At 33.6% G+C, this 22,257-nt stretch overlaps 1 protein-coding gene and 1 long non-coding RNA gene across 4 annotated transcripts; one reads left to right on the top strand and one right to left on the bottom strand.

The window, feature by feature from the left end:
* Nucleotides 1–5,639: 5,639 nt before the first annotated feature.
* On the top strand, nucleotides 5,640–20,806 carry LOC114409593 (protein argonaute PNH1-like). 3 transcript variants are annotated; one of them, XM_028373099.1, is made up of 24 exons: nucleotides 5,640–5,939; nucleotides 7,126–7,240; nucleotides 13,781–14,071; nucleotides 14,326–14,534; nucleotides 14,685–14,831; nucleotides 14,936–15,069; nucleotides 15,181–15,290; nucleotides 15,916–16,022; nucleotides 16,118–16,256; nucleotides 16,334–16,450; nucleotides 16,677–16,784; nucleotides 16,886–16,957; nucleotides 17,070–17,192; nucleotides 17,729–17,888; nucleotides 18,238–18,359; nucleotides 18,509–18,646; nucleotides 18,721–18,863; nucleotides 19,205–19,267; nucleotides 19,355–19,418; nucleotides 19,501–19,636; nucleotides 19,821–19,894; nucleotides 20,039–20,133; nucleotides 20,218–20,249; nucleotides 20,454–20,806. In XM_028373099.1, exons 3-24 carry the CDS (start codon nucleotides 13,802–13,804, stop codon nucleotides 20,618–20,620), a joined length of 2,730 nt encoding a protein of 909 aa, XP_028228900.1. In that variant the 5' UTR covers nucleotides 5,640–5,939; nucleotides 7,126–7,240; nucleotides 13,781–13,801; the 3' UTR covers nucleotides 20,621–20,806. The 3 variants fall into 3 exon arrangements, with proteins under 3 accessions (XP_028228900.1, XP_028228901.1, XP_028228899.1); XM_028373100.1 differs by lacking the exon at nucleotides 5,640–5,939 and adding an exon at nucleotides 6,546–6,669; XM_028373098.1 differs by lacking the exons at nucleotides 5,640–5,939; nucleotides 7,126–7,240 and having other exon boundaries at nucleotides 13,415–14,071.
* On the bottom strand, nucleotides 20,241–22,133 carry LOC114409595. Its single transcript, XR_003666128.1, has 2 exons — nucleotides 21,792–22,133; nucleotides 20,241–21,202 (listed from the first exon to the last, which is right to left on the bottom strand). It is a non-coding gene; the product is annotated as an uncharacterized LOC114409595 (long non-coding RNA).
* Between the last annotated feature and the right edge of the window lie 124 nt (nucleotides 22,134–22,257).

Below are 22,257 nucleotides of genomic sequence, written 5' to 3'. Positions count from 1 at the left end.
ACAAATATCCTATACCTGTAGTTGATGAACTGTTGGATGAATTGTTTGGGTCTACAGTTTTTTCTAAGATTGCTTTAAAGTCTGGCTATCATCAGATACGGGTGCATGAGCAAGATATCCATAAGACAGCTTTTAGAACCCACAATGGCCACTATGAATATCTGGTCATGCCTTTTGGATTGATGAATGCTCCAGCAACATTTCAGGCAACAATGAATGATATATTCAAACCCTTTCTTAGACAGTTTGTGCTGGTGTTTTTTGATGACATTCTTGTTTATAGCAAGAATGAACAGGACCATTTGAACCATGTAAAACTAGTGCTGGAAGTTTTGGTGAAGCATTGTTTTGTGGCAAACAAGAAGAAGTGCAGTTTTGGTTGTTCACAAGTGGATTATTTAGGCCATATCATCTCTGCTGCTGGTGTGTCTGTTGATCCTAGTAAAGTGAAGTGCATAATGGAGTGGCCTGAGCCTAAGACTGTAAAAGGGGTGAGGGGTTTCTTAGGTCTCACTAGTTACTATAGGAAGTTTGTTAAAGACTATGGTAAAATTGCTAGACCACTCACAGATTTAATAAAAAAAGACAACTTCTTATGGAATGAGTCTGCTAGGGAAGCTTTTCAGAAGCTGAAGACAGTCATGACCACATCTCCTGTCCTAGCATTACCAAACTTTGATGTGGCTTTTGAAGTGGAGTGTGATGCAGCTGGTAGGGGCATTGGAGCTGTTCTTATGCAAAATAGACAATCAATTGCCTATTTCAGCAAAGCCTTGTCTGAAAATAACTTGGCTAAGTCTGTTTATGAAAAAGAATTAATGGCATTGGTTCTTTCAATCCAACACTGGAGACACTACTTGTTAGGGAAGGAATTCGTAGTGTATACAGACCATAAGAGCCTGAAGCATTTCCTACAACAAAAGATTTCTTCACCAGACCAGCAATGTTGGTTGGCTAAGCTGTTAGGCTACCAATTTGAAGTAAAGTATAAACCGGGTTTGGAAAACAAAGCTGCAGATGCATTGTCCAGATGCTATGATGATTGTGAGTTAGCAGTTATGGCTTATTCACCTGTGTGGATAGGTAGGCAGCAACTGCTGAAAGATGTGGAAAATGATGTGTCGGTTCAGGAATTGCTAAAGAAAGTGGTGGAAAATCCTGACAAGTACCCTGGTTTTGTGATACATCAAGGGGTATTGTTGTATCAGGATCGTTTGGTGATAGGTAAGAATTCATCAATGATTCCTCAGCTGTTAAAAGAATGTCATGAAACACCAATGGGAGGTCATTCTAGATTTTTGAGAACTTACAAGAGAGTAGCTGAGAACTTGTATTGGATAGGTATGCAGAAAACAGTCAGGGACTATGTTAGAGCATGTGATGTGTGCCAACGACAGAAATATGTTGCTACAACTCCTGGAGGGTTACTACAACCTCTACCCATACCTAATGCCATATGGGAGGACTTGTCTATTGATTTCATAACTGGATTGCCTAAGTCTAGGGGTTATGAGGCAATATTGGTTGTTGTGGATAGGCTCTCTAAATACAGTCATTTCATTTTGTTAAAACATCCCTACACAGCTAAGACCATAGCAGAGATTTTTGTGAAGGAAGTGATAAGGCTACATGGCATTCCTATGTCAATTGTGAGTGACAGAGACCCTCTGTTTATTAGTCATTTTTGGAGAGAAATTTTTAAGCTACAGGGGACAAGTCTGAAAATGAGTTCATCTTACCATCCAGAGACAGATGGACAAACAGAGGTTATAAACCGATGTTTAGAGAGCTATCTTAGGTGTTTTGTGGCTGAACAACCTAAAACCTGGTCTTATTGGGTGTCATGGGCAGAGTATTGGTACAATACTACCTACCATGAGTCAATTGGAAAAACCCCTTTTGAGGTAGTGTATGGCAGACAACCTCCCAAGTTAATTCGATTCCTTAGTAATGAAACTAAGGTAGCTGCAGTGGCTTTAGAATTACAGGAGAGGGATGAGGCTTTGAGTCAATTGAAAGCTCATCTTTTGAGGGCTCAACAACAGATGAAGACTTATGCTGACAAGAAGAGAAGAGATGTGAAGTTTGAAGTGGGAGAGTGGGTGTTCTTGAAGCTGAGGCCTCATAGGCAGCAGTCTGTTGTGAAGAGAATTAATCAGAAGCTAGCAGCCAGATTTTATGGACCTTTCAAAATCATTAAAAAAATTGGTGCAGTGGCCTATAAACTGCAACTGCCTGATCAGTCCAAAATCCACCCTATATTTCATGTTTCATTGCTTAAGAAGGCTGTAGGGGAATATCATGTGCAGAATGAGTTGCCTAAAGATCTTGAAGTAATCATGCATGAGGAAATTTATCCTGTTAGAGTGCTGGGTACTAGAATCATTATGAAGAATGGCAGTTCAGTTCCTCAGAGTCTTATTCAATGGAAAGACAAGTCTATTGATGATGTGACATGGGAAGATGATGTTGTTATTAGGGGACAGTTTCCGAAATTTAACCTTGAGGACAAGGTTCTTATTGAAAAGGGTGGTATTGATAGGAATGCTGATGAGCTAGTGGGCATTGATGAGGGCCCAAGACCTAAGGTATGGAGAGTCTACCAAAGAAAGAATAAGAAGGGTATTATGGGGAACGTTGGCAACAGAAAGAATGATTACGTGGAAGGGAATATTGTGTGAAGATTTGCATGAGGTGCTTGGAGTGAGGTGTATATAAGGGTGGTTAGAGGAAAGAGAATGGTAGCTAAGTTTTCTGTTAGCAAAGGCAATTCACTAGCGTGAATTGAGGAGCCATTGTGCTATGGAGAATTGATAGTTTGTTATCAATTCTATCTTCATTTTTCATATATTGTAATAAGCCATTTCCATTATAATATATCCATTTCCATTCCATTACTGTTCTAGTAATTTACTGTTTCATTACCTGTTTTTGTTGATACCCATCAAGAAACACCTTTTGTATCTGAAAGTTCAGCTTTATCATCCTCATCATCATCAAAAAACTGCTTTTGCTTTTCCCAGATTGGGAAGTTTGTTTTTGCTTCTGGAGTAAGACAAAATATACAAATGTGATTAAAAATAATAAGAACATATTTGAGGCATATCATTTGTTACACTTGTTGAAGTAACAAGCAAATTTGCAACCCAAATCATCTATGGGAAATAAAAAGATAAAATAGAATACTGAAATATGTTGTTGATGGTTCTAATTGCAGTTAATCCAAGGATAGAATATAAATATCCAAATGAAAATCTGGGAAGGCATCTTTACATTCACAGTTGACAGAATACAAAAACATAGCAGGTAATCAAGGTTTGTTTATGTAAATGCAAAATTGGCATTAAGACCAAGAGATCAACTTAGTAGAAAGAACCAAATGACAATAATTAAAACTCCAGCTCCCTAACAAATAGAATGAACTAAAGTCACTGAAGTTCATTATTGAAATCTTAAACTACTTCAAAAATCAAAAATAAAACTTTGTGCTTTAGCTAGAAAAAAATAAAAAAATATTACATACGATAGTCGAAGGACAAAAAATGAAAAGCAGAGGGTGAGGGAGTGAAGTGAAAAAGAGTTTACCTGCGCGCTGGAGCGAATTGCAGTGTCGACGATGGAGGCTCCGTTCAAGTAACTGACCCGCGCTGGTGGCGGTCCGCTTCGGATGGCCTCGTCGGCGGATGCCACATGGAGCGAGTCCCTGTCGGCGTCGCTTTAAACGGCGATGGTTAGAATGCCGAGCCTCTACGCGGTCCTTGTGATCCTGCAAGTGATTTCGCCGCAGAATCATACGACAACTAAGAGGTTACCTCAAAGAAATTAACCTACGACGACGAAGAATGGGGTTGCGATTGGCTGCAGAACATTTTAGGGGTTTCATGATATAAGACTTTGAGCTTTTTTTTTATTAGTGTTTAATAAAATTTACCCTATGCAGCAAGAAGAGTGTGAGTTGCGAGTTTGCATGGTCAGGTCAGGGATGGGTCCTGGTATCTGCTCCTCCCCTATGCAGCAAATCTAAACCCTAATTCTTCTATTCTCTGTTGACGCGCACAATCCCTTCAACAAATGAGTCAGGTAGTGCGGGCTAGGGTAGAGTGCGAGTGCGGGGGTAGTGTAGTTCAACGTCGGTGTTCATTAAACCCGTCGTTGTCATGCACAGACGACATCATTTTTAACAAAAACGTCGTTGAAATAAATCTCCTATTTACTAAAATGCCACCGCGTCTAAAACAATGTCGTTTTTTGAACCACCGTCGTTGAAGGCACGTCGTGGAATAGCATATTTGTAGTAGTGTTACTTTAATAACTATTTAAGTCACATATCACATAACTTATCTAAATAATTTATAAAGATTAAATTAAAATCACTAAAATAAAATTTAACCATGACTAATTATTGTAAACTAAAATTATATTTTATTATTATATTAGGATGAAGTAAGCAACTATTTATATATATATATATATATATATATATCATTTTCACTTAAATAAATACCATATGTTAACATATCTTCTTCAGTATAACTTTTCTTAATAAAAAACGAATGGCTAATATAAATAGTATAGGACTAAAGTAAAAATAAAATGATAGTAGTACATCATAATGTTAGTTTATATTTTCACAAAAAAAAATATATTATATTCTTAATATTTTTGGACAACTGCTATACTAGTGGTGGCATGAACTCAAGGAAAAAAAATTAGTTAATCACAATAATGGTGGTGGCATGAACTCACAGAAAAGAGTGGGCAGTCAAGTGTTAATGTTTCATATTCCCCTCCTTCACCACAAACATTGATTCCATACAATCTGCAAAAAGGAATTACAAGAAAGGATAGGGTGATGAAATGAATAAATGAAAACACCATAGAGTAAAGTTACTCTAGAAACTTCGAAGAATGTAGCAGATATTGCACAAAGAAAAAGGAGGGAGAATGTTTTCAAGAGTTCATGTTGCTCATTCTCTTACAGCATCAAGATTTCATGTTTGTAGCCATCACTGTGTATGAATTTTTCAAGAATTTTTTTCATGAGAACTCTTCAATGTCTTGTGTTAATTTCAATACCACTACCATTAATTTTAAGATTTTAGAATATAAAATAATTCTATAAACACTTAGTAATTATTAATTCGGGAATTTCTTTTAAAATATTTTTTATTCATCATCTAAAGTTAAAAATTAATAATAAATGATTCAAACCCACTCACTTGATAATTTTCAAATCATAAATAAGAGAAAGAAATATATCTAAGAAACTCACTTATATTAAATAAAATAGAAACATAATATTTATTTATCCCTCAATAGAATATAATTTTTAAAACTGAAAAATCAATATAACATGAACATACTTTGTGAAAAGGGAGACAATGTCTTTTTACAATTTTTATACGACAAAAAGTAAAATGTAACGTAAAAAGTAAATAAATTGATTCTTATATTAAAAACAGAAACAGTAACATTATAAAAAAAACATTAATTTGTATTTATATAAATAATACATATTCAGATATACTTGTAAAATAAACGTAGAGGTACAAGCCACTACCCACTAGTAGAGAAATGAGACCCTCGTATGCAGTGCCCGCCTTCTTTCCTGCTTTATAAAAGTTTGACCCCTCGCCACATTACACATGCTTCGCCACAACTCCTCTCTGCTTTCTTTCTATTTTTTTCCCCATATTAACTGACATAACAGCACACTCTCTTAAAGACTACAAAACCCTCTCCACCAACACCATATTTTCCTTCTTGTAAGAAACTGACACAAACTCTCTTTTCCTTAAAATTATTTGTTTAATTTTCTCTTCACTCTCATAACACCCCAAAAGCAAAATTAACTACGGAACCTGCTGCTGGGAAATGCACTGATGTATAAGCTTTGCACCAGAAGCAGACAGCACAGCACAACACAGACCACTCTCTCTGTATGTACATGGAATCTCACACCTTTGCATTACTATATACTATGTGTGTTTTTTCATTAATATATGTGGCGTTTCTTTTCCTGGTTCCCAAAAGACAAAAAAAAGGCTTCATTGTTTTCTATCCTTTTAAATAATCAAAGTGGCACGCTTCTTAGATCTCGTTTCTCGTTTAAAGCTCCTTTCTTAAAGGCAGAGAAGACCATTTTCTGAAAGTGCTGGACTCGGGAGGACTTCCTCAATGTTTTATCAGTTAGTGTAGCAGAAGAGTCCAACACAGTTGATAGATAATTAAATTTTTTAAGTATGTTGAAAAAAGAATTTGATTTTCTGATGGTACATATCAAAAAGTTTTTATTAGGAGAAGTAATACTTTAATGATCTCTACGTCTCAAAAGAAATTAATCTTCGACTATTAATTGAAAGATATCCTTAGGCAAAAATAAATTAATAATAACCAGAAAAGGGTAGCGTTCTCTGTATTCACACCAAGCTAGTCCCTAAATTATGTTATTTGCAATTGTGCTTTGTTTGCTTCCTCTTCCTTATATATTCCTGCTTCCTGCCAAACTCGCCTTTGTTTGTTTCCTCCCTCTAAAAGAATATTTCACAAATATCTCATTAAATTCCTTCTTCATAATTTCTATGCAATTTGGAATAAATTGGTCAAGGCCATGCATGGTGTTCACTGTTGTCTCCCTTCCCAGCCAAATCAATTAAAATTTGACTTGAGGTTTGTTCTAAATACTTTAGATCTAGAAGCTTAGTCCTGTGTGTCATTCTACTTCTGTTTCACCAAAACCAGTTAAGAAAAGCACCCTGGTTGCCTTCATATACACACAAATATGAAACTTAAGTTCATGTTTTAATTTCAACTTTGGTTAAGAGCCACCACACAAAAATATGCATTCACCACAAACCATTCTATTTGTCTGCGCTTCAAAATAGGCCGTTAGATAGAGCAAGCTTTTATTGTAAAAATTTACCATGATAAACTAGTAGTAGTAATAGTAGTACTTCATATAAAAACAAAAAACAAAACCTCTATTAGTGCATATAGCCACTCTGGCGTTTCAACATTTAAGGTGCCTAGGCATATATTAATTGCAGACTAGCTAGCTGCAGTTTTTGAATGTATTTAACCCTTAATTGAAAGCCTGCAGTAACAGTATTATTCCTTTGTGTGCAGGGAGAATAGAAGAGATAAAGTGAAGGTTGAGTTTCACATTTCATATTTAATACACTGATCATATAGTTGGCTTGGAGCAGAGGAATTAAGACACACACATAGCGTAAAGCAAAAGGTTTGCTTCCATTAGCTGCTGCTTCTTTCCCTTCTATCAAAGTTAATAAGTTCTAGATTTTTCAATTTAAAGAAGCCTTATATTTTGGCACCTCTTTTATCTCTACACCTAGCTTTTCCACTCTACAAAAAAGTCTATGCCTCAGTAATTAGTGAGTGTACCTTTCTGCTTCTTGTTGTGTTTATGTGTGTGAATTTGTGGACGTGAAATGTTTGTTGCATTAGCTTGTAGGGTGGATGGGTTGAGTTGGGTCTCACTTTGTCATGATTGCAATATGGGTTACCTCCACTGCTATTTTCGGCTATTTCCACACTCATAAATACATCTCTAAAAAGTAAAAGCCACAAAACACCATTGTGCACAGAATAATTGAGGAAACTCTCGTATTAATCTACATTGTAAATCATGGGCACTTTAACTCTTTATTTTTTTTATTTAATTTAATAAAATTTATATATTTTAGTTTTCTTTGTCTTTTTTTTTTACTGACAATAAGAAATAAAATAATTTTTTTATATAAATTCAAAGACTTATAGAAAATTAGAAAGAAAAAAATAAACTAACTATTTTGGGATTTGTTCGAGAATATTTTCTTAAGGTGTTAATAAACATTGTCGAAATTTTCTCCTAAAAATTCTTGAAATTTACATTTTACTTATATTTAATTACAAATACTCACATAATGTAAGAAAATCTTGATCGCCTTAATGTTTGTCAAGAAAGGTTTTATAAACAAATATGCAAGAGTAGGGCTTCCCCCCGACTATAAATGTATTCCAATTTTTATTTTAAGTTATTATACTAGTAATCAAAAATAAAAAATAAAATAGTCAATGTGAAAAGTCTCCATCGTTAATACTATCAAATTAAAGGATTTTTTAAGAAACTATTTTAATTAATTTTTTTTCTCTAACCAATATTGAATAAAAATTGATATTTACAGATTGTTATCAAAATTATATTTGATCAATTAAAATAATTTTAAATATTTTTAAAAACCAAATGTTTCAAGAATCTCTATTCTTTTATATTTTAATTTTTATACTTTTTAAATTTCAAGTGTATGTATTGTAAGTTTATTGTACTTAACATTAATATCAATTTATACCCTTTTTACTATTTGATTAATGGATTTTTTTTATCTTTTTTAAATTATAATTAATGCTCAGACTTCTTGGATCAATATCAAGAATAATCAATATTTACAAATTATTGTTAAAACAATATTTAATTTATTAAACTAAATTTAATATTTTCAAAACAAAATGTTTCAAGTGTCGATGTTTCTATTTTTTTAATTAATTTTATCAGAATCCTGCCAAAAATTTAATAGTCTCATAATACTTATGCAATACACGAAATACTTTCTAATTGATATTTAACAATTACTTTAACCCATTTCCATCTTTCTTTTTTAATTTTATTGAGATGCTGATTTTTTTATTACGAATGAATATTTATATTGATCTTTAAATGTTTCTTATGATTTTGCTTGTTTATTTTAACTAGCTAACGAAAACACAAACTTGCTTCTAACACCTGATCATGGATTATATGGAGAAGTGTTTTTCATCATATGCATTACATTAATATCTCTTTCTCGAATAGGTACACAACCGTGTTAGTTAAACTATTGTTCTTTCTGCCACACTCACTCTTAATTATAATTATATGATAGTAGTATTAAAATTCCGAGTTAATATGGAGAACACGAGAAATAGACATTTATAGTCAAACAAGGAAAAGTAATAAATAGGTCAGAGTAGTTAATAAACATGTTTTGAGAATAGATGCCGGAGAGTAGTTAATAGACATTGTAGCTTGTTTGAGTAATTTAATATACAGTTAAAAGAGGAGTTTAATGATTATATATTATCAGTGTAAAAATTATGATTATACTGTCATACAATTTGAAATTAATTACTATCGTTGATATTTTAAAAATAATTATTATAAAAATTAATAATTATATTTAACAATTTTTATTATAATATTATTTTATACTGCTAATATATAATAAATTTTTTCATTAAAAAAATATTTTAATTTTTTATGTTTTATAAAAAAATTAATCTAATTATAATATCAACTGGTGTAGCAAATAATCTTGGGGGTTATTTATTTGTATTTGTTAAATTTGTCTGCTAGCTAGCTTGTATTTAAGAATATATTTTTTTAAATCATGTGTCTGTCTGTTTTAATCTTTTTAATGTCAAACTTATCTCAATTCATTAATAAGAAGTGTTCACAAGTATAAGAGACTTAGACATGATAATAGATTTATACATGTAAGTCTCTGAACTTATACAATATTAAATATCTATTTTAATTATCATACTATTTAGTTATTTTTTAATATTATGCTGTTCATTTTATTTACCATATTATTTATTATTTAATTTATTTTAATAAAATATTTTGTCTTTAAGATTATTTAAACTTTAACCTAACACAACCCATGCTAAGCATAACGGGGGGGGGGGGGAGCTTGAGTAGCTTACATAAGGTCTTAGATATTAACTTTCTTGTCCTATTGTATACCAAAACATTAGCTAAACACACTTAAACTACAATTACCCAAACAAATATTTTTGTCCATAAAATAAATAAATTTATATAAGAAACATTAAATAAACATGTCTTTTATATCATTTTACCAGTTAGATAAATCATTTATTTTATCAAATACTTTTAATTTAATGAATTAACTTAATAGTTTTTATTTTTTTGATAAAAATTAGTTTTTTTTTTTACTTTTAATAAACTTTTTGAGTTTCATTTAGTTTATTAATAAATTCTTCATAATTAGATTATTTTTTTCATGCTAAGGTCATCCGTGGCAGAACAAAACCCTGTGTTAAATGCACTTTGCTTTCCCACTTGCGATTTTTTTTCTTTATATATATATCGCGCGCGCACAAATTTGATGTACCTCTTTCCCATTATATTTTTCGTGACAATGATCACAATCCTTTCCTTGGGTGTAACGAATATTACCTAGTTTCTTTGTTTTTAGTCATAATCTAAGTAGGGTCGCCTTAGGCCATAGATATATAGCTGAATCGGGTAAACAATTCAGATTACCTCACACGAATTATATCAATTGACGGTGACATATTCACATCTGATTTTCCATTTACTTAATAAGAGACAAAATTGGAGTACATTTTCGGCCGGTGCAGGAGGGAGGGCCTGTGTTTTTGTTTGGAGTCTTGTCTTTCAAAATTAAATAATTCTAACAAAAGAAAAATTACAAAAAAATGGTGCAAAGTCTACTTGATTATGACCACAAAGAACAGAACCCAACAGATGGAAGAACAATAGTCATTTGAAGGAGTGGCCTGGAAATTTTTCACAGTATGCAATTCTCAATTAGATGTGACGAAATGAAAGGAAATCACACTAACCAAAGAAGCAGTCAGAGAGTATTTGGCACAGCATCCATATGGAAATTAAAGGCACTATTATCCTTTTTCCTCACACCAATCCACTTCGATAATTCATATAATAATAATATTATGAAAACTAATTGCTGCACATGTTTTGTTTTTTCTTTGCATATGATATCTTATAGTATCTTTTATTAGAGTTTAATTTTTATATATTGACCGTGTAAAACTGTCAAAAATAAATTTGGATATTAATATAATTATAAAATAATTGTTATAAAAATTATTATTTTTATTATATATGATAATCTATAATAAATGAAAATATAAAAATAGTGCAAAAATATTTACACTATTAGTATATATTAATTAAAAAAATTATTTAAAAAATTTATTTCTTTGTAATGTTAGTATAAACCAATAGAAAATCATGATGATGATTACTTAGATGGGTGGATGAGTAGTCTCATAGTTGACTCCAAAGAATTGAGATGTATGAGAAAATCTAGTGATTTTAATAGAAATTCCGGTCCCAATTTCGGTGATTATCAAAATAATAAGTAATCATGACATTTATGATGTTAAGGTAATTATTATAAAAAATCAATAAAATTTTAGTATAAATAAAATTTATGACTAGATCATTGTTAGTGTACAAACTATTTTCTCTTAAAAATATATATAATTATGCATTAAATATCTTTTATTTAAAAAATCAGTGGAAAATATAAATATAGTATCTTTAAGACTTAAATGCAATTATGATCTTTTTATTTTTTTTCGATTTGTAATTTTGATTCCTCCATTTTAAAATTGAGACATTTTACATCTTATTTTAAAAAATCTGTAATTTTGATCCTTCCATTTTAAAAGAAATATTCAATTCTTTTATTTTTAAAAAATTATAATATTGATCAAATTCTTAATTTTGTCTATGTTTTATTTCTTTTAAAGAAATAAAACATATGAATTAAATATTAAACCAAAATTATGGATTATTTAAAATATGATAACCAAAATTATAGATTTTTTAAAATATGAGAACCAAATGAAATACATAATTAAAATTGTGAATTTTTTAAAATAAAAGTATTAAATATCTCAATTTTAAAATAATGACGTGCATTGTTCCAAATAAAATTTTCACTGATCAAGAGGTTAATTGAGTAATTACAACTATGCAAAACTCCTTGTGATTTAGACATGTACGATAATCCTCTGAGTCTCTACTAGGACAATTGATACTTTGTTCAATAAAAATAAAAAATCTCACCAAGATATGTCAAAAGCAATGTGGCTTCGCTCTGGAATAAAAATCAAAGATAAGATCCCTTATTCAAAAGTGATCAAAGGGGTAGTACACTAGCTAGTCCATTCAAAATTTGGAGCCTTCAACTTAATTTGTGTGAATGATTTTCTAGGGATGTTGTTGTTGTGTCTGTTCCGTGAGGCGTTTGAAAGCGACGAGACACATGATTGTTCTTCATGTCTTTGTAAGCATTACCGTCAATTCCCACTTTTTTTCTCAGCTCCACATTAGTTCCCATCCAAAAGACCAAAGCCAAAGAGAACAGAGCCAAAATCTTTGGTTTTTTCGGCCAGGCATGCATGACAAAGTTTTATTTTGCAGCAGTGGATTTTTATTTTTACCAATTGCACGTACAACTGACATTGTTGTTATTTGGTGGCAACTTCATGCCATTGTATAATTTGCATTACACTCTTGTCCGGTTTTCCAAGCACCAACCCAGCTTCACATTTTGTTTGAGTCTGTTGTGTTAGTAGTGGTGACTGCTCTACCCCCATGTTCTGTCGCTGTAGTAGTTCAACTTGGGAAGGAGTTAAAGCTTTTTTTGTGGTTTCTGCAAAAGGGGGATTATGCATGCTGTCCCTCCAAGAACTTGGAGTAGAGTAAATTTTCAAAAACATCCCTCCCCTTTGGGACCACGAAATGAAACCAAAAAAAAATATTAAAAAAAAGGTCCTTTGGGTCTCAACTATAATACCCACTTCCCAAATAATTAAGCATAGCAGCACACACGGCCAGTTTGTTTCTACCCTACTTCTATGGTCTATGTATGCAATGGAAACCCTATGTTTTCGAGCTTGTGGAGCATATGGAAAAAATTTCAAGTAGTGGTACTTTTGTCAAATTGGGCACAATGTAACTGATTCCGAGTTCCAATGGCCAGTGGAGGGGTCATTATAGTTATACATAGTTAAAAGACAAGAAAAAAAAAAAAAACTCTCAATTTCGTTAAAGTTGCATGCATATCCTTCAAAAAAATTTACAATATATAATAATCAAGTTTCATACCATTTTTTCTAATAAATTAGAAATCATGTTTCTTTTTTTCACAATAACATTGGTCTAGAGTATTTACTATTAATTTTATTGACGATTAATCTATATTAAAAAAACTTAATTGGTCATCATTTTTAATGGAGTATCATTTTTTAATCATATCTTCTTTTTATCCACAAAATTATAATTCAAAACTTTACTTAAAGGATCAAAACCAGAAATTCACTCAAACCAACGATTCATGGATAATATAATTATATTTGATATAACTTATAAAAATCAATAAATAAATTTATCGTGTAAGAAAATTTGTGAGTGTCCCTAGATAAAGACAATAAGTATCTTTCACAAAAAATAATTCTTTGTAGCAACAAATTTTTCGATTCAATATCTAATTCAATTGTTTCAAACATATATATATATATATATATATATATATTTGCAATTCCTGGTTTGCATGTAAATATGCACGTCACTTTATTTATCATCCTCATCTTTTCATAGAATATACAGCGCCTAGGGGAAGAGGAAAACACTGTCTGGATTTGATGTCATGCCATCCTCCCCTTCTCTTTTTCCCCTTCTTTTCAGCTTCTCAGCCGTTACAAAGTTTCCTTTCTTTCCCACTCTTTGTACTTTCTATTCTCTTCCTTCAAGGGCCATTCATTCATTGCTTTAGCCAACAAGACATGGTTTCTTATGAGTGAAACGTATAACTTGTGCCATAAAATAACCTTCTTTCGGTTTCTTCTTCCCATCTGGAATATCTGTCTTCTTCTTCCAACCTTCTCCCTTCTCCTAAGAGACAAAAACAAAGTGAAACTGGCTTGTGTGTGTTTTCCACAGAACTACACTGCCAAGTGTAAAATGAAGGATCCAGAGGAGCACCCAGTGAAGTCTAGAAGGCCTCTTCAGAAATCTGCAGAACGTAGAAGAAGGTGCAGGAGAAGGAGCCAGTGCAAGATAGAGAAAATGCAAGAAACGGAACTTGATTCACACCTTGGTTTCTCTTCTGCCACTTGCAAGAGTCTTGTGTTTCATCAAAGGCCTGGCTTTGGCCAACTTGGTACTAAGTGTGTCATCAAAGCTAACCACTTTCTTGCAGATATATCAGTTTCTGACTTGAGCCATTACAATGTAAGCCTCTAATTTAATCTATTGCATGGATGGTCCAATTTTTTTTGTTTAAGAAAATAATTTTATATTTTGTCACCTTCTTGAGAGTGCTTAGAAAAATATTGCTTCTTCCATATTAATCAAATTAGGGGGGTGGAGAAAAATATGAACACCCCCAAATTGATAAATCTTCTTTTGAATGATGAAATTCAAGGGATTTGTCTAGAATTGTTTTTTACTTACTTTGTTCAGTTGTTGTGTTTGTTTATGTGAAGGTTATAATAACACCTGAAGTCACTTCTCGTAAAACAAGCAAGGCTATCATAGCAGAGTTGGTGAGGCTTCACAGGAACACTGACTTAGCCACGAGGCTCCCTGTGTATGATGGAGGGAGAAACCTTTACACTGCCGGTTTGCTTCCTTTTACTTACAAAGTGTTCAATGTAACATTGAGTGTGGATGATGATGCTACCGGTGGTACCAGGTAATTGTTCAAGCTACCACGTTGTCTGCAAGAGTAATTTATGTTGTTCTTAACCGATCCTTGACTGTTTCTGAATTTGCGAGCAACATTTCGGTTTGGTGGAATGTGACTATGTGAGTGTCTTAAGGAGTTTCAATTATTTTGTTACAGGGAAAGGGATTTTAAGGTGGTAATCAAGTTTGCAACTCGTGTCAGCATGCATCAGCTACGTGAGCTTCTTAGTGGGAAACAAGTGAACAATCCGCAGGAAGCGCTAAGTGTCTTTGACATTGTGCTAAGGGAGCTAGCGGCTCAGAGGTGCATTTGTATTTGTTCTTCTTTGAAAATTATGTGTTGCCTCCTTTTGAACCAGTGTTTCTGATTGTTTTTCTTGTTTCTTATGACTTCATGTGTATGTGTAGTTACGTGTCGATTGGGAGGTTTCTCTATTCTCCGGATGTAAGAAAACCACAGCAGTTGGGTGGTGGCCTTGAATCATGGAGGGGCTTCTACCAGAGTATAAGGCCTACTCAGATGGGATTGTCACTTAACATCGGTTAGGCTTCCACTAAGAATAATGGATAAGCTGCAATTTTTAGTTTTCCTATTTTGTATTTCATTTTCCTTTGTCATTGATGTTTCTTCCAATATGTTTTATTTCATTCAGATATGTCATCAATGGCTTTTATTGAACCACTACCTGTGATTGACTTTGTTGCTCAAATTTTGGGACAAGATGTGCACTCAAAGTTGTTGTCGGATGCGGATCGTATCAAGGTATGAATGTTGTATTTTGGAAGCTCTGCAATCATTGTTCCACTACACGATTCATGAAGAATGAATGACGTAATTGCAAAAAGCCTCATAAGCAAGGTTTAACAAACGATTGGTGGCTGTGATTGTGGCCGAAATTCAAGGTTTTTAGCATCTCTACAACATAATTCAATTGCGGCCACATTAGCCGCATTTGTATGCAATATCAAGGATTGCAATAAAACTGCAACCATAATTTTAAACCTTGCTCATAAACTATAAATTCATTGCTCATATGCCAATATGCTCTTACTTGAATGGCATCGGCATATTCAATCAGATATTTTGGGCAATCTTCTGAGGTCAAGAGTCTATTGTTTAGTGCCCTCATATGACTGATCAACTCCCAGCCAAAATTTCTTTTCAACAAAAAAGAAAACAAAAAGTCCTTCGCTTCCAAATGGCTTGAGCTCGTAATTTGTTCAAGTGTACCTACCAAATGTTGAGATTCATGATTAAATCTTTGAAATGAAAAGTTCCTTTATTGGTTATTGAAGAATTTAATTGGCAATGTCTTTAGGTTTCAAATTGAGAGACAAATTTAAGTAGTATCTAACCAAAAAATCTTTGTGCTGTCACTGGCAAGCAGATCAAAAAGGCCCTAAGAGGTGTAAAAGTTGAAGTTACACATAGAGGAAATTTTCGAAGGAAGTATAGAATATCAGGACTGACTTCACAGCCTACAAGGGAGCTAGTGTATGTCTTTTAACTTTAGCTGGCTGAACTTTTACAATTTACACAAATCCTCCTTTGAAATGATTTTCTCTTCTTTTTTTCTCCCCATTGAACAGTTTCCCTCTCGATGAGCAAATGAACATGAAATCAGTAGTTGATTATTTTCAAGAAACGTATGGATTTACTATCAAATATTCTCATCTGCCTTGTCTTCAAGTAGGAAGTCAAAGGAAGGTGAACTATTTGCCAATGGAGGTAATCTTTCCTTTAAATTTAATCAAATTACTTGATTCTAGCTTTTCCATCGAGAACTCATGTGAATCTTGTCCCAGGCATGCAAGATAGTCGGAGGCCAGAGATATACAAAAGGGCTAAATGAAAAGCAGATAACTTCTCTGCTGAAGATCTCATGTCAAAGGCCCCGCGAACAAGAGACAGACATTTTGCAGGTCATATTATCATGGGTTCTTGGTCTCACCCTCCATCCTTCCCTTACTGATCCTTTTTTTTTTTTCAGTGGATTGGACATTATATAGTTTAAATAGGTCCTTGCCATGTATTAAATTGCAATCATGGTGATTTCATCCTTTAATAGTCATATAAGCTCTTCCTCATCAAACAAAAATTTGTGTTTGGCCTGTTTTATTTATCTAGAACTTCCCTATTTACTTGCAGACAATTCAACAAAACAATTATGAGAATAATCCCTATGCAAAGGAGTTTGGCATCAGCATAGAGAACAAGCTTGCATCAGTTGAGGCTCGGGTTCTTCCAGCTCCATGGGTAATTTGATCATAATTAATTAAATTGTTTACAAATGTTGTTTGCTTTAGCAGTTTTTCCATTATGATTACATTATATTTTGGCTCTTCTTGTCCCTAAAGTTGAAATATCACGACACTGGAAGAGAGAAAGAATACTTGCCACAAGTTGGTCAGTGGAATATGATGAACAAGGTCAGCTAAGAATGAACAAATAATATATTAGATGTAATTATTTTAATGAAAGAAAATAAAAGGGAAAATTACTTGTTTCCAACTTACTGTAATTCCTGTAATTTTAATGCAGAAAGTTATAAATGGAAGTACTGTAAGATATTGGGCGTGTATCAACTTCTCTCGAAGTGTACAGGAGAGTACAGCTCGTGGATTTTGCCAACAGTTAGTTCAGATGTGCCAAATCTCAGGCATGGTAAAGCTTCAAATTTTGGCTATGCCTTGTTATCTGAATTCTCTTTATTTATTTGAATTGCACTCGATACTATTTCAAATTATAATGACTTTTCTTCCATTATATATCATCATCAACACTTAACTACATTCATTGTAAAGATGTAATGTAAAACCATTATTGTGTCTTCACCTAGTAGTTTTAGCTTTTGGGTGATATCAGAGTATCTATCACCAAGTGGTTTAAGTTTTGATCTTTGTCGCCCCCATTCTTTTCATAAATTATTGAATTTAAACATAAGGTAGGTGGACTTGTGCATTATATTATTTATCCCTTAAAACCCAAAGGAATCTTGCTTGAGAGGGAATATTAGAGATGCTAAATAGAACTGCTTGCACGTGTTCACCTAAGAGGTTTTCGGAATAGTTGGTTCAAGACATTCACGGCATAGTACAATCAATGGTTATTGTTGCCCATCTCACCGAGAGGAAAAAGGAATAGGTTATTGTTGTTGTTTACACACTTGACATTCACATTGTTCTTTTAATTGTTATCAGGAATTCAGTCAGGACCCCGTGATTCCTATATATTCGGCAAGACCAGATCAGGTAAAGAAGGCTTTGAAGTATGTACATTCTGCTGCTATAGACAAACTTGATGGGAAAGAGCTAGAGTTGCTGATTGCCATTCTTCCAGACAATAATGGCTCTCTCTATGGTATGATTCTAGGTCTCTCTTCCATTTGCATTACCTCATAATCATAACTATAAGATGGTACTGGTTTATAATCACAGAAATGTTTAGAGGTAATAGTAACTTGATGTTTCTTCATTTTCACCTTTTTTTTTCTTCATTTATTCTACCTGTGTAAAATGTTAGTGCCTCATTCCTCTTGCAGATATTCTTTCTTTCTTTTATTTTGTCCTGAAAATTTCATTTATAAACACGGGTTCTACTTTCTAGAAAAAGATGCTTAGCATTTCTCTTGTTACCTATATTTCGTTTCATCTTTTCTGTGGTGAAAATTATTTCATGCCTGCATTAAAGAATCAAACTCTTCATTCAGGTGATCTCAAAAGAATCTGCGAAACAGATCTGGGGTTGATTTCTCAATGCTGCCTTACAAAACATGTATTCAAGATCAATAGACAGTACCTGGCTAATGTGGCACTAAAAATCAATGTCAAGGTCTGTTATTATTAAATACTCAACCATACTTTACGATCCAAAGTGACACGGTGGCTGCATGCTACACTAATATTTTACTTCAGTCTCTTAACTCGTTCTTTTATCTGTTATTATTTTCATTTGCTTAGATAAAGGATTTATTCATGTAGATGGGAGGAAGAAACACAGTACTTTTGGATGCTTTAAGTTGGAGGATTCCACTTGTTAGTGATATTCCAACAATAATATTTGGAGCCGATGTAACTCATCCAGAATCAGGAGAGGATTCTTGTCCATCCATTGCTGCTGTAAGCATTTCCAAACTCATATATACAACTAAGGGATGCCCTATGTTTGATATATACTGATTACGGTAATCCAGGTTGTAGCCTCCCAGGACTGGCCTGAAGTAACAAAGTATGCAGGACTGGTTTGTGCTCAGCCTCATCGAGAAGAACTCATTCAAGACCTTTTCAGATGCTGGAAAGATCCACAGAGGGGTGTAGTTTATGGTGGTATGATTAGGTACTTAACCAGCGTCTCTTCCAATTTTGTGTCTATGTCAAACATGTTTGCTTAAATTTTATACTTTGTTTCAAATTCATATAGGGTCCCCTGTTGTATTGACCTGATTTTTCTTTAATGGCCTCACAATGTATCGGGTTGTCACTGTTCCAATTTCGAATTATCAAAGGCTCACAGTCTTTATGGATTCAGGCTGAAGCTTTAGAATTGAGTAAAGAATGTCTTTGAGCTCAATCATTGACCACTAAGGAAATCTGAATGTTTTTTTATTTAGCATTTATTATTTGATGTTATCTAACGTCTGCATGCTAATTAGTTCATACTACTTTGTGAAACTGCAGGGAGCTTTTACTATCATTTAAGAAGGCAACAGGACAAAAACCATTGAGAATAATCTTTTACAGGTAGGACTGATCTGTTCTGATATTGTTCTTGTCAGGAATAAGAATGTGGAATTACATTAATTAGAATGTTATCCAACATTTTTTCAGGGATGGGGTAAGTGAGGGACAGTTCTACCAGGTTTTGCTATATGAGCTTGATGCCATTCGCAAGGTACCTGTAGAAAACAATTCAGCAAAGTTATTATTTTTATTAATGTGGCATTCTCCAATATTTATATTCTTTTTGTGTATAGGCTTGTGCATCCTTGGAACCTAGTTACCAACCTCCAGTAACATTTGTAGTTGTTCAAAAACGGCATCACACTAGACTCTTCGCAAACAATCATGACGACAGAAATAGCACTGATAAGAGTGGGAATATCTTACCTGGTAAGTTTTTCCTTTGGCCAGCTGCTATACTTTGTGCTTGCCACCATATTAAGGATATCCGTGTGAAAGTTCCACGGTGATGTACTCAATTAGGATTTTAAGACTATTTTGACTTAAAAAAAGTTTTGTGGGTTTGCTCATTCTCCAATTTCATTAACCACTGATTGGACTTATTGTAATGTAGGTACTGTGGTAGATTCTAAGATCTGTCATCCTTCCGAATTCGACTTCTACTTATGCAGTCATGCAGGAATTCAGGTATGATAACCGTATTGATGCTGCTACATTGGCTAGAACTAGAAACTGTGTCAATTGCTGCATTCAACTTCTCATTGTTGAAAACCATTAAAATGTCTAGCATGCTGTAGCATCCAATTTAAGTGGGTGATTGGCAATTTGCAGGGTACAAGTAGACCAGCACACTATCATGTCCTCTGGGACGAGAACAATTTCACTGCAGATGAAATTCAGTCTCTAACCAATAATTTGTGCTACACGTAAATAATTTCTCTATTCATGATCTCAAATTTGTTATGCTCTATTTTTAAGATGACATAACCTTCCTAACATTTTGATTGCAGTTATGCAAGATGTACACGGTCTGTTTCAGTAGGTAATTCTGCTGATCATAAACACTCATCTAATATGCCAATAAGTAATATTAGTTTCAAATACAAAGGATTAATCAAAACAGTCCTTACACACAAATTTGTTTAAACACAATCAAACATTGAAATTTCTTTGCAAACTTAACTAACTGGTTTCAAGGCATGTTGTTACTGTTATCTGATGTAATGTTTATGTTTTGTGTGTGCAGTGCCTCCAGCATATTATGCTCATCTAGCAGCCTACAGGGCTCGATTCTACATGGAACCTGATGTTGCTGAGATTACAAAACTGCGAGGAACAAGATTGAAAGAAGGGCCTGTTCGGCCACTGCCTGCTCTGAAAGAGAAGGTGAAGAATGTTATGTTTTACTGTTGAATAGAGCAGGGTGAAGAATGTTATGTTTTACAGTTGAATTAGGCACAATAAAAGGCTTCAAAGTAGAGAAACAGCAGCATATATATAGTAGACAGAAACTAATTAGAGGTGAAAAAATTATCCATGTTCATATTGTAAGAAAATTCTGCATGGAATTTTTTTAGTGTAACTTTAAAGTCATAGTTCTCTCTGCGTAGTGCCGTTTTAAGTTAAGGTAAATATCCAATGTTGATATTGGTTGGTTGCCTTGGACAATTTCATTCAAATTTGTGTCAATGTTCCAAGCATGTGTATCTCATTCAATTTCAAGTAAACCCCAACCAAGAAAGTGGATCACAATAGTTGTCTATTCGTCCCTAAGAAGCATGGACACGGAACACGACACATATATATACATATATATATATATATATAATCACTTATCTGAAACTTGATCTCATGAACTTGAATGTAAGTTCACAAATGTTGCACTTGATCTCATAATTTCCACCGTCAGACATCTTTCTTTCTTGTTTTTGAAACATATTTCCGTAGAGTAGTTTCAACATCTTGTTCTATAGCTTGATTAGTAGCACTACTCATCTGGACAATAAAATCAAAGCAAATAGATACAATAAGAAATAATAATATATATTTAACTACAAGATATTAAAAATGTTGAAAAGTATGTAACTACAATATATAATATAATTATAACACACCATTGGTAAACAGGTAAAGTTATAATTTATAAAGTATAAACTAGCTTTATTGACATACATGCTTGTCTACAGTCTAAAATCAAAACTATAATCTCATATATATGCTTTCGCAGTTCCACTATCTCCATTCCTCAGACTACTCTGGAAAATAGTCAACAAACTGTATTATATCATGGTCAGAACCATACAATCAGTTTCCCAGCAGTGTAGTGAAAGAAAGGGCAAGTAAATTCGAAACAAAGCACGAGCCATCAAACCACAGTTAGACCAGCACAAAACTTTTCTCTCCATCGCAGAAAAAAATCTTAAAACTTTATCAAAAACCCCAAGTCCCTAAGTCACTTGAGGAGAATCCCAATGTCCCGATCGCACAAAAAAAAATGGGAAGGGACTTAAAGGTAGTAAGAAACCCAAGGGGAAACATCACATAAACAGGGGAAGGAAGTGAAAAATTAAACCGTGTTCTGGACCTTCTAGTGCTAGTGCGGCGACGGTGCCGGTGCGAGTCTAACAGCGTTTTCTGGTGCGACGACAGCGTGGTCTGGTGCGAGGTCGTTGACAACGAGGTTCAGATTGTGAGTTGTGACGAAGAAGACACTGTTTGGTTCGAGTTCAAGCAGCGACGTCAGCGAGGCTGTATCGTGCAACGACGGCGCCGGTGAACGGAGGCTGATTAGACTTCAAACAGCGTCCGACAGTGACTCAAGGACGGTATCATGCAAAAGGGAAACAGGAAATGTGAAGGAAAAGAGACTCTAGAAGGCCTCTGTTCCTTTTGTCTACTACCTTCTCTTTTATTAATTTTTAATTCGATTTTAAAATCTTCAAAAAACAAAAATAGAAGTGTCCGAGTCTATGATTGGGCCGTGTCTCGAACGTCATGTCATCATGGTTGAGCCGTGTCCAATTCATGTCCAGCCAAAAAAACAAGACACT

The sequence above is a fragment of the Glycine soja genome, chromosome 4, assembly GCF_004193775.1.
Source record: "Glycine soja cultivar W05 chromosome 4, ASM419377v2, whole genome shotgun sequence".
Classification (NCBI taxonomy): domain Eukaryota; kingdom Viridiplantae; phylum Streptophyta; class Magnoliopsida; order Fabales; family Fabaceae; genus Glycine; species Glycine soja.
The sequence above is the reverse complement of the archived record's forward strand: the minus strand, read 5'-3'. Positions and strand labels throughout refer to the sequence as shown.

Bases quoted from the DNA above. Each gene is read 5' to 3' on its own strand.
- LOC114409593 (XM_028373098.1), top strand. From the start codon at position 13,634: ATGAGTGAAACGTATAACTTGTGCCATAAAATAACCTTCTTTCGGTTT. The intron at 16,257-16,333 runs GTAATCTTTCCT...ATCTTGTCCCAG, and splicing joins TGAACTATTTGCCAATGGAG to GCATGCAAGATAGTCGGAGG. The intron at 16,785-16,885 runs GTAATTTGATCA...TTGTCCCTAAAG, and splicing joins GGGTTCTTCCAGCTCCATGG to TTGAAATATCACGACACTGG.